The sequence below is a fragment of the Balaenoptera musculus genome, chromosome 11 (genome assembly GCF_009873245.2).
Source record: "Balaenoptera musculus isolate JJ_BM4_2016_0621 chromosome 11, mBalMus1.pri.v3, whole genome shotgun sequence".
In the NCBI taxonomy this organism is placed as follows: domain Eukaryota; kingdom Metazoa; phylum Chordata; class Mammalia; order Artiodactyla; family Balaenopteridae; genus Balaenoptera; species Balaenoptera musculus.
In genome coordinates this window covers 43,807,355-43,825,322 of record NC_045795.1, presented here as the reverse complement: position 1 = coordinate 43,825,322, position 17,968 = coordinate 43,807,355, and the positions used below count along the sequence as shown (strand labels likewise).

General features: G+C 41.0%; 1 protein-coding gene across 1 annotated transcript in view; it reads left to right on the top strand.

The window, feature by feature from the left end:
• Positions 1-17,968, top strand: part of LOC118903071 (dystonin-like) — a 491,338-nt gene that overhangs the window by 458,205 nt on the left and 15,165 nt on the right. The window contains 8 exon segments of the mRNA XM_036867747.1: positions 1,888-2,007; positions 4,660-4,829; positions 6,137-6,296; positions 8,652-8,846; positions 9,359-9,487; positions 14,011-14,154; positions 14,817-15,005; positions 16,658-16,784. Coding sequence (XP_036723642.1) covers positions 1,888-2,007; positions 4,660-4,829; positions 6,137-6,296; positions 8,652-8,846; positions 9,359-9,487; positions 14,011-14,154; positions 14,817-15,005; positions 16,658-16,784 — 1,234 coding nt within the window.

Sequence of the window (17,968 nt, the reverse complement as noted above, 5' to 3'; positions counted from 1 at the left end):
GGATGCCAGTAGCCAGTCAGCCACCCTCTTCCTCCTTTCTCTATCGAGTCAATTTTATTTTCTCAGTCTGTTGAATTGAATTGATAAGGATTCTCCACTGTTCTCGGTGCAAATGGATGGCATTTCTGCTATTTGTACGGCTTCTAAATAGTTTTGAGAGCAGGACCAGCCTCAGAACCTGTGCGTTTGTACCATTGTACTTACCATCCATTTGTTATAGGCTGTACTGTCTGTAGAAAGACAAGCTGACAGGGACTTCCCTGACGGTCCAGGGGTCAGGACTCCATGCTTCCACTGCAGGGGGCACGGGTTTGATCCCTGGTCGGGGAACTAAGATCCTGCATGCCAAAAAAAAAGACAAGCTGGCATCACTAGCTGTTTATTTATTTATTTGTTCTAATACCTCAGGTTTTGGCTCAGATCTTGGCTGTAGTTCTCTGACTTGGGCAATTTATGTGCCTATTCTGGCCTCCCTGTTTTCATGTCTAAGTTGATTAGATTTGTGGGAGGGACGTGTGGGGAGAGCAGGTCTCTAACAAGACGGTCTCCAGAGGGCCTTTGCAGCTTTGTGATTCTGTGCTCTCACTGTGCTTAGTATCAAATGTCTTTTTGTTATTTCACTATTAATGTTCTTTGATATAAAACAGATTTTATTTTGATTACTTAGGTTTTTGTCATGTATCTGTTCCCTTTAGTTCCTTGGAAGAAATAATTTATAAATAATTTCCCAGTTTGGTATCCAAAAATAGTACCTACTATTTCTTTATGATAAGCAGAAAAGAGACCACAGCTGAAATCAAGTATATATAGCACCAGAATAGTTCAAGGTTGTAGACGCGAAAGAGAATTCTGTTTTGTTAGAACTCGAGTATTGTGGGTGCTCTTAAGTATAAAACCAGTATGTGAGGCTCAGGCATTGATGTGAGGATTTGTATAGCAGCAAGAAAGATGTTGAACTGTCTTTGCATTAAATAGGAACGTAATGCCCTCTTTTTGTTAAAATGAATTTACAAACTTTATCCTTTCCCTTCTCCCTTTTTTGTACCTCTTTCTTAGCATAAGAATTAAACACCACCTTAGAAGTAAATCCAGATCTGTCAAGAGACAACAGTGGAAGCTTACATTATTATTTTTTTAATTTTATTGACGTATAGTTGATTTACAATGTTGTGTTTAATTTCTGCTATATAGCAAAGTGATTCAGTTATACATCTATCCTTTTTCATGTTTTTTTTCCATTATGGTTTATCACAGGATATTGAATATAGGTCCCTGTGCTATACAGTAGGACCTTGTTGTTTATCCATCCTATATATACTAGTTCGCATCTGTTAATCCCAAACTCCCACTCCATCCCTCCCCTACGCTCCCTCCCCCTTGGCAACCACAAGTCTGTTCTCTATGTCTGTGAGTCTGTTTCTGTTTTGTAGATAAGTTCATTTGTGTTGTATTTTAGATTCCAATCAGAACAACAGACAGAAAGCCAAATGAAAAAAAATGAAAAGCAATGTAAGAGACCTATGGGATAATATAAAGCATGCCAGTCTATGCTTACATTATTTATTAAACAAAAGAAAGGGTGGGACATTCTGCCTGATGCTCCCTAACTGCTTCTAGGCTCACTTCTATTTTTGTTAAAGCTGACATGTTTGAATGAGTTATAACAAAGTGACCACGGGGCGTGACCACAAAAGCTGAGCGGTCAACAAGACATTTTGTAATCTGCTGATGAAAATATTCTTTCTTGTTCTTCTTCAGGGAGAATTTTGAATGTATAATTGTTAACATTTCCATTAATATCAGTTTCTGTTTAGAAATGTACTAGATTTCAAATCTAGTGAATATGCCTGAAAATTTTCTGGACAAAGATGTGAATTTCTTTTACAGTTCCATGAAGCTTGGAGTAAGCTTATGGAATGGCTGGAAGAGTCAGAGAAGTCTTTGGATTCTGAACTGGAAATTGCCAACGACCCAGACAAAATCAAAGCACAACTGGCACAGCATAAGGTGGGTCTGCAGTTAAGAAAAGCACATTGTGTCGTTGTATATCTCAGGGTCACTTTTAAATTCCTACCTGATTGTGTATTTATTCATCACTGGAGAAAAAGGCTGTCCAACGTGGACCTGTATTAAATTTAAAACCAATTGCCCTTTACATTGGTCAAGTGATCATTCCATTATGATTCCAGGGTTAATTGTTAAAAGAAAACACACAGAATTAAAACTGGAAGTCTTCCACAGTCTAAAGCACATAAAGGATTTCTAGAGGCCGAACATTGGCACTTCGGTTTATCACAGCTGCCTTGTCTTGTAATTTCTTTCATAGACCAAATGCCATGCAGAACATAATTATGTACTAAAAGGAACGTAGATTTTGCCATATATATTCCTACATACAGTGCAGTGGGGAAAATTGGTTGCCACTTCCTAAATTGGTATTACTGTGTATGTGCGTGAAATTCCACCCCTCCCCTCAAAGACACATAGTCACTGGCTTCCTTGTGTAGACAAGAAGATATGGAAACACTGTGTTTTATGTTTTCTGCCTTTTATATTCCTACCTCATGCCATTCAAAGAAAATCCCTCCCCCCATCCTCCCCAACTCTCTTGAATTTGGGTCTTTCTATTATTCTGTTTGTAAAGTGATCATCGGCCCTCAGGGTGAGGATGTGGGTAAAAGAAGACCGTCCCTGCAAACCATTTTACAATCTTAGGCATCTACATATAAATCATTGGCTTAAAACATGATAGCTTTTAAAATGCTGGAAAAGATTGAGTGATATAAGTTTTGTCACCATCAGAAAATTCTAGCCCTCGTGTTCATCCAGGCTGGTTGCTTCCGTCCGTGGGCCTGACCAGCTGCAGGGGTCAGGATCCTAGGATGATGGGGGAACATGCTGAGGTCCTTTCTTTGGCTGGATGAGGGCTTACGAGTGGCTTGTCCTGATGGCCCCTCTGCCTGGGAGCTGCCGCATCGCACTGGCAGCCCAGAGACGGTGATCAGCACCCTTTCCCCTCCCCTCCTTCTCAAAATAGAATGCCTTGTTTGAACTTGAGCATAGACGTTGTGTTACGCAGTCTGATGAAAGCATACTGCATATTTAAGGTAGAGAATCCTGGAAATAAGAATGTGTGAAGAACCCTATTAGATTTCTTTTTCCTAGTGAGACCTGTCGCCAGTCACCATTTCTCTGAGATAACAGGGTACGTTAAGCCAGTCTTAAAAGAAGTCTTTTCTGTTCATTGTTTGGATACTTTTTGTCTTTAAAAAGTTTGACTCTATCCTGTATTCAGCTGTAACATTTGTGTAAGAAAATCTGTGTCAATACCATGATTCTGAAGCTAGCGTTCTGTTTCGAAAAACATGAAAAAAATAATAATTACAGAAAACAGACTACAGAAATAGTGACGTATTGTGATGGGATTTATTGCCAAAAAATTCCCAGATGTAGTTGCCTCCTATTATAAAAGATATAAATAGTGTGGTATTAGTGAAACACTTCAAGTGTGTAACATTTTTAAGGCAATACAATTTATTAGGTAATTGTAACCTTGAGGTTATTTGGGAAATTACATTTGCATAGCATTTTACTGCCTGGGGTGATTCTAATGTGCTACCAGGATTGAGAATCTCCATGTTTGTGTTTCCTTGATATTTTATGAGCTTTTAAGCTGCCCGTGAAGTTGACCTTTTTTCTTCTCATCACTGAGATTATGTATTCAATAGCAGTTGTCTTACTCTTTCTATTAAATATTTACGAACACCCACAAAATGCAAGGTGATAATAAGGGTCCTACAGAGATAATACCCCTGCTCTATGAAAGCTTATAACTGAGTTATATAGAAAGATTAGAATTCATCCCTCCCCCACATGCATATATACACACACAAACATGAAGGGTTCACTAACACTGTAAAAGCTGAAAAATACAGGTGTCCTATTAGCCATGTAGCTGTTTGGTAGTGGAAAGTTATCTATAGACCTTTGGAGACTTGGGTAGGGCGTTGTGGTTGTGAGGAGGAGGGACGTGGCCTCCCCAGGTATGCCTAGAATGAGTGGGTCCAAACACAGAACCAGAGCTATGGTTCTTTTCCCCTTATCCTGGCTCACAGATAAAATACATGTAACATTACAGTGAGAATCCAAAATGTGTGACAGAAAATCTTTTTGACAATAAAAAACAACTGTAGTAAGTTTATACATTACTGGGTCATTCTGTGTCCAGACTGGACCCATACTTACTCATAGAGTATTAGCTACATTTTCCTCTCTGGGCTCGTGGGTCTCTCAATAGTTTATTAGCAATTCCACTTTACCATAACTATTTATACTGTTTGTAGTTTATGTCTACAAGAGAGTCATGATTTGTTTTGCTTTGAAATTGTTTTGTTTGGTAATAGTAGGTGCTCTTAATAATAATAGGTTCTTGGTAATAGTAGGTGCTTGGCTTCTGCAAAAAGTTAACCCTTCCATTTGAAAGTTTAAAGGTTCTTCTCTACCCTGGTGTGTTCCCTGTTGAGTACGCACTACACCTTGTGACTTGATGATGGCTAATGTCTCCATTTATTTAAGAGGGATGCCTCTTTCACTGTCTCTTACCTATTTGTATATCAGTCCCAAGTAGAAATGCATGCTGTTCTCTTGTTGGATGTACAGGAGTTTCAGAAATCCCTCGGAGCCAAGCATTCTGTCTACGACACCACCAACAGGACTGGGCGTTCTCTGAAGGAGAAGACCTCCCTGGCTGACGACAACCTGAAGCTGGACGACATGCTGAGTGAGCTCAGAGACAAGTGGGACACGATCTGTGGGAAGTCGGTGGAGAGGTGAGATGCTCCTGACAGCCGCTCACTCACCTTGCTGGACCCCTGGCAGCTGTCCCGGTCCTGGCGCTCTGCAGGCAGGGTTTGGAACCTTGAATACACACCTCCTTTGCCTGGAGAATGTCTGCTCATCCTTGATGCCCCGCGCGCACAGTGCCTCCCCCAAGAGGCTTTGCTGTCCAGTATTATTTACGTTTAAGTGCTCGGTTCATTCAAAAATGACATCCTTCTCCAAGCCTCCCGCATCTCACATGCAACTACAGCGCCTGCCTTCGGACTGGTCCCCAGGTCTGCCATGGTCCTCCTCAGTCCCATTTCCACATCACCAGCAGGCCTGTCTTCTTAAAGTATAAGTGGGATCTTGTCATCCCCCCTCCCCCTCCCAACCCCGCTTCATACCCTTTAGGGACTAACTCCTGGTTGTGGATTAGGATACAGGCCCCGTCACTGTGGCGAGCAGGGTCCTACCAGCCTGACCCCACCCACCCCTTCCCAGTCTCCCTCCTCCTCATTACACTTCAACCATGAAGACCCAAAAATTTAAAAAAATTTTAAAGTAGCTAAGAAAGTTAAAATAGTAGTTGAAGAGTTCACGTATCTTATACATGTTTCCAAATTTTTCATTGATCCTTGGTCTCGTTACTTTTGTCAGTATCCAGATTGAATAGAATATCATATTCCATTCTAGGGAACTTCATAGTAAGTTTTTCAGTGTTAGTTTTTCAAAATCATTAAAATCTTCTCTCAAAAGGTTACATACTTTTTACAATGTCCTATAAATGATTTCACGACAATTTATATGGCATTCTTGAAAAGACAGAAAGTCACAGTGATGAACAGATCCATGAGTGGCAGGTGTCAGTCTGGAGGCAGACTGTGCCAGGAAGAGCCAGCCTGAGGGAGATATGGGGTTGCTAGACTGTTCTGGGTCTTGACTGTGGTGATGTTACACGAACATATACATGTTTTAAAATCCATAGAACTGTACACCCCAAAGGTCAAACTTACTGCATGATACTTTAAAACACAATTTAATTGAAAAGGCATATTTTTATGAAGAAACTAAAGGGCCCGTGAGGTGATGGTGAGGGAATTTTCCTGGAACAGGTGCCATGGATTTAAACAATGAAAAGAAAATTGGAGAGAAGTTTGTTATTTTCTAAGGAAAGCAGAGAAACAGAAGTGAGTCCCAATATACTGCTTTTCCTCTTGAGGTCTGCTTAGGCTTCGTGGATGTTTTTTAGATGTTTGGATATAGAGGGCAGCTTTTTTGTTGCTCAGATTGATTTTTTCCATTTTTTTTCCCCTAGGCAAAACAAATTGGAGGAAGCCCTCTTATTTTCTGGGCAATTCACAGACGCCCTGCAGGCCCTCATTGACTGGCTGTACAGGGTTGAGCCCCAGCTGGCTGAGGACCAGCCTGTCCATGGAGACATCGATCTAGTGATGAATCTGATCGATAATCACAAGGTATTGTTATCTGGGACATTTTATTTTATCTTGCTTGATTATTCTGAATGTAGAGGGAACTGTAACCACTTAATTTAGCTTTATAAAAATCTACAGAGTATCTATCATACTACATAATAGTCTTTAATATTGAAATATATGACATTTGAGGAGAACAAGGAAGCCAACTTTAAAAGTGATGCAGGAAAATTACTTCAGTATCAGTGAAATACTTTGGTTTTAAATTTCCCTATCCGAAACCTTGCTAGAACTTGAAAAGTGATTTCATTGTCTGGCACTTTAAAACGTGTTTCAAGAATGTTTTAGTATCTTTTGTTATTCATTTAAGTAATTATGTGATATAATTTAAAATCGTTCATTCGGTGACCTGGAACTAGGTCATTGCTGAAGTGCTAGATGTGTGACATGATCTGTGGGGGTCATGATCAGCTGCTTCTCTTTTTTTTCAAAAACGGTTTTAACCTTGCCCCTTGACCTGTAGCAGTTTATGAGACAACAGCGTATGCCATTAGGGATTCGGTTATTACTTCAAGAAAATTGGTTTCCTTGCCGTCTGTCAAACTGTTGTACAAATCAAAGGTGGTATTTGAGATGTCCCGCAGATGCTGAGTGTAAGGTCCTAAATTATGATCAAATACTGTTACAACTTAAAGAACCTTGAAAACAGCATGAGGCCCGGTACTAATGTAGGATGGTTGGCTTTATATATACAGTTTTCTTACAGCACTACACTTGAATTCATGTCATATTCCTCTCTATACCTTTTCAGTTCAGAAAACCTATTTCATTTTAAAATGTTCTCTTTATACCTCCCTGGTTATGCTATTTTGATCTTACCTGTTCTTTTTAAAATAATTGGTCCTTTTGCATATTTATTTCCCCTTTTCTCATTGCATTATCTCATTATACCCATAGAAGAGAGTTTGTTATGTTTGAACATTAACAGAAAATAAGAGAATAGATGAAGAACATTGATCTGGCCTACAAACATTTTAAAAACTTTAAATTATGTTGCTTTGCCTATATTGAAACAAATGTTTTGTGCATGATTAATACAAACTTTTCCATCCCCTGGCACTCCTTCAATGACTGATGAATAATGTAATGTTACTTTGTACATAAATGCCATTTTTAGAAGCTCACTGTCTAAATATTTACTCCCCTAGGCACTTGGCAGGTTTTTTATATACTAAAGGTCAACAAGAATGAATTAATCATTCAGCATTTGTAATACAATTGGAAGCCCCAATAAGAAGTTTAAGTATACAAAGTACATTGGAAAGCCTACTCAGAACCGTGGGACTAGTCCTATCACAAAAGGGAGAGTTAGACGCTGTACCTTGTATCTGTGTGTTTGTGCATGTGTGTTTGTTGTGTGTGTGTGTGTGTGTGTGTTTATCTCTCTGCGGGCACACCTCATTTAACACTATCAGAGTGAAATCAGCAGAGAACCCATCACACTGTTTCTGGATTATTTTCGACAGTCTCACTTTTATGAATGATCCGAGTATCAGGATAGAAACTCATGGATAGAGTCAAAAGGATAAAATGTGCTTGGTAATACTCATTTGTGGTGATTTCTTAGAAAAATAAGCTGATTTTAGTTTATATATGAAGTTGGTTATTTGAAAGATCTGGTTGCAGACAGACTCTTGGGTCAGAAATGGATTTAGTCCAGGACCAAAAGAAGCCACTTTAACCCTTGGCACATCGGAGTTCATCAAAATTGGGCGGGAGAGAAAAATAAAAAGCTTTTCCTCCAAGGTGACAGATTAAGGAGTCAAGCGTCTAAAATTTGACGTTACGGGTTAGTGCCCAGGATGCTGTGAAAGCTACAACAAAGGATTGTTAGAGGGAAAAAAAGAGGATGTGCCAGCCCTGCTGTTGTCTCCAAGGGCTGCTTAGTTACCGGTCAGTCTCTTCGGTGTGTTTGCTGATGGAGAGCAGTGTGGTGGCCAGCACACACAGGGCGCACACAGTAACGATTCCAGAGGGATTGGGACACCCTCACAAGGTATCACAGAAAAGAAGTTGATGCATTTTTGCATGGGATTGAAATAAAGAAGTGTGACCACCATTATTTAAATCCAACATGTCATTTAAAAAATAACATTCGCTCAGGAAAACATTACAAGATTGAGGAGCAAATTGATACAAGCCTAGACTTGACGGTGCCCTCACAGGAGCGGTGTGTCTTGTCTTGTTTTCTGCAGATTCTGCGGAAAACGTGGGTCATTAAACTGTAGGTCTTGGAGAGCCATACATGATGTTATGTGCACATACATATTTCATATAGTATGTCTTAGCTGTTTGGGCTTTGTAATTTAAAATTAATTTTTAAAAATTTGGTCTTAGGTCTTCCAGAAGGAGCTGGGGAAGAGGACCAGCAGCGTGCAGGCCCTGAAGCGCTCGGCCCGGGAGCTCATAGAGGGCAGCCAGGATGACTCCTCCTGGGTCAGGGTCCAGATGCAGGAGCTGAGCACACGCTGGGAGACGGTGTGTGCACTCTCCATATCCAAGCAGACCCGCCTAGAAGCAGCTCTGCGCCAGGTAAAGCCCTGCGGTTACAGCTGCTGGGTGTGCTGAGAGAGGTCCTGCACCCCCAACAGGAACTGCTGTCCTGAAGGACCACAGGGCCCCCGTGTCTCAGCCAGGATAGTCATGGGGAGGAAGTTCTTAGGGCATCACTGCCTGGGTCCCCTCCCCGCCCAGCTCCTCCCCAAAGAACTTAAATGACTCAACAGAGGGAGGCTTTCTAATCTTCCCATAAAAGTGCTGTTTGAGTCTTTTTTTCAGCTAGAATGTATAATGGGCTGCCATTCATCTCACATCAGATTGTTAAAATGGTGAATTATCCTTCATATAGGCCTTTTTGACGGATTAGATGTTTTCTTACATTTGTAAAATGCAGCACCATGTATCTTTATCTTTTTAATGGGAATAATGGATATAATGAATCAGTTTAAATTTAAGACTTTTTTTTTTTTTCCATTGAGAGGAAGACTCGACTCTACTAACAAGCATCTTTGGGAATCTTTTTTGGGGCGCATGTGAACCGTTAGGCAGAGGAGTTTCACTCGGTGGTCCATGCCCTCCTGGAGTGGCTGGCGGAAGCGGAGCAGACCCTTCGTTTCCATGGCGTTCTCCCAGACGATGAAGATGCTCTTCGGACTCTCATTGATCAGCATAAAGTGAGTTACATAAATGCTCAGTAAAAATAAGTGAGAAAGCCAAACAAAGTAGAGAAAATGGACTCATGATTGCAAATACCAACTGCATGCATATCTTCCTTCCTGAGAAGTAGTGAAAGATCTGGTATGTTTGAGAATTTATCTGTATCCTCCTTCCTTACATAGGTGTGTCCCCATGCAACTACGCACATGTATGTGTGGCTTTTTTTTTTTTTTTAATGTCTCCTTTATAGAAGGTGGTTATTTTAAAACTAGTCACTCTGAAGGAACCCTCCTAAACTGTTGGTGGGAATGTAAGTTGGTGCAGCCACTGTAGAGAACAGTGTGGAGGTTACTCAGAAAACTAAAAATAGAGCTGCCATATGATCCAGCAATCCCACTCCTGAGCATATATCCAGACAAAACTATAATATACTTCAATTAAAAAAATAAAATAAAACTAGTCATTCTGTTTTCCTATCTCCAGGAAGCACATTTTTCTAGGGAACTCTTTGGCTCCTGAGCAAAACTGGTCAATTTTGTTGCACTTAGATGTGCATTTCAAAGATGAAACTTCCTTACTGAGCAGTATGACATTTATAAAATTATAACCATTAGAATTGTCAATTAATAATTTTTACCTTTGTAAGCAAGACAAGCAAGTAGTTTAATAACTGGTCTTCAAATTTTATTTTTAAACCTCTGCCAATTCTGTTTTTAATCAAGAGCTGCTTTAAATTCTTTTGAGAAGTAACCCATTTATAAATTATAAATAAAAAATGGATTATGTAAGTAGATATACTATTAAATAATTAACCAAGTAAAAAGCTGCCCATTGAATTTTCAGGTCAAAATTGTTCCTGTGACAATGCATAGGACTAGCAAAACCCTTAAGAGAGTGGTCCAGAGAGTTCTTAACAGATAATTTTTTTAACCTTTGACTCTAAAAGTCAGAAGTTAGCAATGCTAATACTCAGGGTAGTATTTTTTCCGCCTGGGGTGTAGTGTTCTGAAAATTAAGTATCTTGAGGGTTTTTTTCTATTCTTTTTTTTGAAGTATAGTTGATTTACAATGTTGTGTTAATTTTTGCTGCACAGCAAAGTGATTCAGTTATACATATATATACATTGTTTTTTTTTAATATTCTTTTCCATTATGGTTTATCATAGGATATTGAATATAGTTCTCTGTGCAATACAGTAGTAGGACCTTGTTGTTTATCCATTCTGTATATAAAAGCTTACATCTGCTAACCCCAAACTCCCACTCCATCCCTCACCCAATGCACTCCCCCTTGGCAACCACAAGTCTGTTCTCTATGTCCGTGAGTCTGTTTCTGTTTTATAGATCACTTATATCACATATAAGTGATATCATGTGGTATTTGTCTTTCTCTTTATGACTTACTTCACTTAGTGTGATAATCTCTAGTTGTATCATGTTGCTGCACGTGGCATTATTTCATACTTTTTATGGCTGAGTAGTATTTCATTGTATATAGGTACCACCTCTTCTTTATCCATTCATCTGTCAATGGACATTTAGGTTGTTTCCATGTCTTGGCTATTGTGAACAGTCCTGCTATGAACACAGGGGTGTATGTATCTTTTTGAATTATAGTTTTGTCTGGATACATGCCCAGGAGTGGGATTGCTGGATCATATGGGTAGCTCTATTTTTAGTTTTCTGAGGAACCTCCACGCTATTCTCCATAGTGGCTGCACCAACTTACATTCCCACCAACAGTGTAGGAGGGTTCCCTTTTCTCTACACCCTCTCCAGCATTTGTAGACTTTTTAATGATGGCTACTCTAACCGGTGTGAGGTGGTATCTCGTAGTTTTGATTTGCATTTCTCTCATAATTAGTGATGTTGAGCATCTTTTCATGTGCCTCTTGACTTCAGTGTATTTAGTATTGATGTCAGCATTTCCTATAAACTGTAAAGGATCTTTTTAGTACCACTGAATAACCTGGTGTTTCAAGGTCAAGTTGGAAATACATAATTAATTCCAATGTAGCATGGATGACATCATCTGTGGTGACTTCTTATGTTAATTACGACGCTCTCTCAATGATGGGCTGCTTACGGTGCAGCAATGAAATATTGCCTTGTTGTTAATAAAAAGGATGCGAGCTTGTATAACATTATCTGGAGGAATGAAATGCTGCATACACTTTTTCAAGTTGAAGCTGGCCTGTAAGAGCAGGAAAATTACATCACATTTACTGTACATTTTTGATTCAGTTAAATATTTTGAAAATCTAGTTTATGTTACCACAGGCTGACCATCAGCTGCTTTGGGTTCCACTGACATACTAGGGTTTGGGTGTCAAGAGTGTCCCCTGAAGCCCAGGGTGCATATATGCCCTGTAGAACCGAGGCTACCTGTGGTATCACCACCCTCACAGCAGGGCCAGGAAACCCCCAGAAACATCAGGAGGCAGGCATCCCGGGAAGGGGTAGTGGTTTCAAGAACAGATCATCTTTAAACATTTTTAATTAGCATACAATTGCATGCAATTTTATAAAGTGCTTCTCTGTAATAATATCTTGCAGTAATATTGTTCGTTCTGTTTCATTTATTTTGCTTCCCTTAACACATTCTCACCAATAGAAGAAAAACAGAATATTTAATTTCTTAGACTAGAGCCCTCTCAGTATAATCCAACTTCTAAAATTGGCAGATTTTCCCTTGTGAGCACAAACCACTGAGGCAGCACTCAGACGGGCCTGGAGGAGCCTGGGGTGCTGTCGGGAGTTGGTATCCAGTCCACAGTGTTTCCGGTGGGAGCTGCGCTCCCAGTGTGGGAGTGATTAAAAGTACATGATTGGATCAGCTCTCCTCTGGAAAAGCACAGCTGTTCTTAACCTTCTGGTTTTCTCTTCCTAGTAAAGTTTGTTTTCTTTCACGTAAAAGGGGTCTCTTCTGGGGAAAATTAAAATATTTTTAAAGTAGGTCATGATATTTAAAAAGTAGGTCATGAAAGTCTGTGAGTCTGTTTCTGTTTTGTAAATGAGTTCATTTGCTTATGGTTACCAAAGTGGAAAGGTGGGGAGAGGGATAAGTTAGGAGTTTGGGAGTAACATATACATAGTACTATATATAATATAGGTAACCAACAAGGACCTACTGTAGTATATAGGACAGGGAACTCTACTCAGTGTTCTGTAATAACCTATATGGGAAAAGAACCTAATCTGAAAAAGAATGGATATATGTATATGTATAACTGAATCACTTTGCTGTACACCTGAAACTAACGCAACATTGTAAATCAACTATACTCCAATATGAAATAAAAATTAAATTAAAATAAATAAATAAATAAAAATAAAAAGTAGGTCATGTTAGCAGAGTAATTGAACCTGGACTCCCCAACAGTAAAAATGTGGAAATAAAGGTTAAAAAGCATTTATTCACTCACAAAGGTACAAAATTGAATAAGACACAGTCTTTTGATCTTGTGGACCTTAACAATCTAGTAGCTGTGCATATAAAGGAAATATTTTATTAGAGTGAAATGCCAGGGTAGGAGACGTATGGCAGCTGCTTCAGAGGTTAGAAACAAAAGGTCACTAGATGTGAACACCTATACTTTCTGACCCCCTGGTTACATGGCGTGGGTAACACAAGTGCCATCCATCCCCTGGCACCCTTGTCAGGTGTGGAAAGAATCCTTCTTGGTGTGGGGTCCAGGTAGATTGGAGGGGTCAGTGGATGTTTGAAATTCAGTGCAGGGTTTGGGAAGCATGTGCCCCAAATGCCCCACATTTTGGGGGGCAAAAGTCCTCATTTTTTAGCCCCGCTTTCAGAGTTCTGTGATCCATGAATCCGTGGGTACAGTTCTGATGGTAGAAAGTAAAGTATGTGAGATATTTATAAAAAGGTTGATTTGACAGCCTTCCAAAGCCTGTTGAGGTGTATTCATCCTTCCAGGGCTGAGAGTGGCTCTTTTTACTGGCCTTTAAGGGACATTTTTCCCAGAGGCTGGCCGCTGTCAGGCCCACTTGCTCCAGACTCACCCGACTCCTTCCCCACTGGATGCTGGGCCTTCTCTCCCACAACCCAGGCCTTTTCTAGTTCCCTGACAGTCTGCTGTCTTCCTTGGCACTTTCTGGATACACATTCCTATCATTCCTGACACGGTTAATGCTACTTTAAATACTAACCTCCCCGTCTTATTTGCTAGAACATTTTTTTTTTTGCAATCCATATTGCTTCTATCGCTGGCTTAGTATCTGTCCCAGTTCTTGCCTCTACGAATATAATTATAATATATTCAAATTTAGGAGAGTGTCTTTTTTGTTTAATGTATTTTGTAAAGCATGAGATAGTATCCTGTACTTGGATCTTGAGATAGTGTGAGAAGGTACTTTATCCGATTACTGTCCCTTCTCCTCCCTTAATTCCTCACTCGGTGGATGATTTCCAGCTGTGCATAAACCGATGTAAGTTCTTGCTTATTGGTTTAACTCTGACAGTCCAGTGAACGTTGCTGGCGTTTTAGTTTCAGCCCGTGCGTCTTTGTTTATGCTGTAGGAATTCATGAAGAGACTGGAAGAAAAGCGCGCTGCCCTCAACAAAGCCACCAGCATGGGAGACACCATCCTGGCCATCTGCCACCCAGACTCCATCACCACCATCAAGCACTGGATAACCATCATCCGGGCCAGATTCGAGGAGGTCCGTGCATCTCAGTCGATCTTTAGAGCAGCAGGAGCTTTGAGAGTCAGGGGAGGGGGCGTGGAAACTCGGGCAATTAATGACGCATTTATGGCTGTGGGAACATACGGGCTTATGTTCTTCACAAGACCATTCTTCTGTGTGTTACCTGTCTCTGCCACCCACTTTTCTTTAAAAAGTTACAGGCATTCTGCAGCTATGTCCCTGAAACTATTCGGTTCACTGTAGGACTTTCTGTCCACTTCCAGATCACGTCTGTTGAATAGGTTTTTCAGAGCCGTCTATGCCTGTGGAATGAATTGCGCACACGAGTGAATTCATTCTGTATTTAAGATCTTAGCTATTTTTATTTCCACTCTGTGCTACACGGAGTGAGCATATGCGATTCTTCAGGGAATGCATGTTTGAACTTCAATTAGCAGGCAAAGGGAAGCCTGGGTGATTGACGTACATCTCAACTTCTGAGGGTGACAACCATCACAAAGGGCTCCTGGGTCCTCCACAAGCTGGGTCTTGGTACCACTGATGGGATCTAGAAAGACCAGAAGAGTTGTGGGTCTAGCCTGGGATGATCCTAATTTACATTTAAATGTGGTGTATGTTACATCAGTTACATTATTCACTGAGATGGAAGAAATTCAGAGCAGTTGTTTCTCCATCAGGTACTGGCCTGGGCGAAGCAGCACCAGCAGAGACTAGCCAGTGCCCTGGCAGGACTCATCGCCAAGCAGGAATTGCTGGAAGCCCTGCTGGCCTGGTTGCAGTGGGCTGAAACCACACTGAGCGACAGGGATAAAGAGGTCATCCCGCAGGAGATTGAAGAGGTGAAAGCCCTCATTGCAGAGCACCAGGTAAATAGATGTCATCCTAACCTGCCTTCTCAGACACTGTCTTTGCTTCACACTGTACTTCTCAGAAGACTGCTCTGTGCTTCTTACCTTCACTTCCTCAGACACTCCTCAACTCCTCCACCAGGTTTCTGACTCCACTGCTGCCCTGGAGCTTCTCTCTTGAGAGTCACTTAGTTTTGCTGGTGTCTCCTGCCCTGTGTGACCTTCCCATGCTCCTCCCTTTCGGCCCCATCCATGGAGCTGTGCTCGCATCTCAGATGGGCTCCCCCCGACCGCTTCCTGCTCCCTGGAGGGCAGCTTTCCCTGCATTTTATCCTCTGTTCCACTCCTCCCGTCCCACGTCCTCTCGGCGACCTCAGCCTCCCTGTTCACTGGTCCACAATTGCATCTTCTACTGTCTGCTGCTCAGTGTCTCCCGAGAAGCCCGTCAGTCCTCCACACACATCATATCTCAATGGGAACACATCGTCTCGCTCAAAAAATCACATCTTCTGTACATCCCACCTGTTTCAGATTCTGAAATGATGGGCATCACACTGATCTGTTTGCTTGTTCATTTCTTTAATATGTGTTTATGAAGATCATGAAGTGTCAGCTTACTTGGCTAACAGTTAATACTGCTATTGTATTTTTTTTTAACGTCTTTATTGGAGTGTAATTGCTTTACAGTGGTGTGTTAGTTTCTGCTGTACAACAAAGTGAATCAGCTATACGTACACATACATCCCCACATCTCCTCCCTCTTGCGTCTCCCTCCCACCCTCCCTATCCCACCCCTCTAGGTGGACACAAAGCACCGAGCTGATCTCCCTGTGCTGTGCGGCTGCTTCCCACTATTGCTATCGTATTTTAATAAAAGTATAAGATATCGATGCCTGTGATGGCCCTGAAGTGTCTCTGTTATCCGAGGTATTAAAGTGATCAGTGTTCTCCAGTGTGACAGACATTCCAGAAATGTGTTTCTTCACTTCTCACTTTTTTCTGCCTTCTCCTTTTCCCATCACTTTTCACCAGTCTCTGCCTTTACCACAGATTCCAGATACAGGGACACCTGGTCAACCATGATAATAAGTCCAAGGAGATGAGATAAATGGCAACATAGTCAAACCCTTTAAATGTAAACTTGAACCTGAATGACTTTGACCCTCCTTGGTAGAGCAGATTTATTGATAGGGATATTTTAAATGTATCCACATTTATGTGGATGCTTTATGTCACTGTATATCAAAGCCATCTTAAGTATTTCAGATATGTAGGTGAGATGTGTCACAGGAAAGCCCGAGAGACACCCCAGCTAACCCGTTCCTTTGTAGATAAATGCTCACTTTAAGATTCTTCAGGGAGAGCTTGGAAGCTTGGTCCTGGCTGGTACACAGGCAGGTTGTGTTCCTCATACAGCTGCTCCCCCTGTGGTCTTCAAATAAAACAAATTGCTTTTGTAACACTGTAGTTACTTATCACCTATTAACATTTTGTAGTCTGTACATGCTGTATTATGATGGTTAGATTTTTTTTTACCCTAGATAAAACATGTTTTATTCTTTTTTCGGAAATCATAGTACGGTCCTTTTATCTTTTCGTTTTTAGTTCATTTCTAAAGATGGTTTTCTCTGATATACTTGTATTTAGTTGACATCATTTCTTTCTTTCAGACCTTCATGGAGGAAATGACCAGAAAACAACCTGACGTGGACAAAGTCACCAAGACCTACAAGAGGAGAGTGGCGGACCCCTCCTTACAGTCCCACATTCCGGTCTTGGATAAGGGGCGAGCAGGAAGTAAGCAGTGGCTAATTTCTTTAACGTGAGGATGGTTAAGCAAGGAAGTTAGTTTTCTTTTATTTTGAGTTATGGTTTGACATTTTGGAGCCATAGGTGATTCTATACGAGCTCTCAATCATAAAAGGTTTTCTTTCTTTTTTTTTTTTTTTTTTAAATTAATTTATTTATTTTTGGCTGTGTTGGGTCTTTGTTGCTGCGTGCGGGCTTTCTCTAGTTGTGGTGAGCGGGGGCTACTGTTCGTTGCAGTGTGCGGGCTTCTCATGGCGGTGGCCTCTCTTGTTGCGGAGCACAGGCTCTAGGCACGCGGGCTTCAGTAGTTGTGGCACACGGGCTCAGTAGTTGTGGCGCACGGGCTTAGTTGTTCCACGGCATGTGGGATCTTCCTGGACCAGGGCTTGAACCCATGTCCCCTGCATTGGCAGGCGGATTCTTAACCACTGTGCCACCAGGGAAGTCCCATAAAAGGTTTTCTTGAAAGGATATGTGGGCTGAGTATTATAGCAACTTGTTTAAAAATAAAGGAAAGGATAAATCCAGGTCTCTATATGTAACTTTATTTGCTCAAAGTGTATCTTTCAGATTAGCCAGAAGAAATCAGGAATAACTTTCAACAAGAACAGAAGTCATCACCCCCTTTGAATTGACTCATTCTGCTTCTGTTATATAAATAACCTTAAAGTGGAATGGAACAGGAATGACCATGACCTGGATAAAGCTCATGACCTAACTGTTCACTAGTGACCAGCAATCTGATAGATTTTCCTCATGTTCATTTGACTTGAGGCTCTACTTACTGACTTCTCAGGCTGTCTTGACCCAGCAAAGTGACATTAAATGCAATAATAGCTAGCTCAGATAAGATTTAGAAGCAGCACAATTTATACCAGGCAGTTTGTGTATTTCTGAATGATGCCTTACTGAAGAGAAGTGGTTTTGGATCTGTCATAGTCGTGTCTTGCACAAGGAGGCAGGGTAACAAAGTTGTTAGGAACTCTGGACACAGACTGCCTGGCCGTCCCCACCCCTCAGCATCTGGGAAACGCAACCTTGGACATGTTAACTTAAACCCACTCTGAGCCTCAATTTCCTCATCTGTGGAAGGAGAGAATTATAACCTCGTTAGACTATGGTGAGGACTTAATGAGCTCGTGTATGAAGTGCTTAGCATACTTCCTGGAATA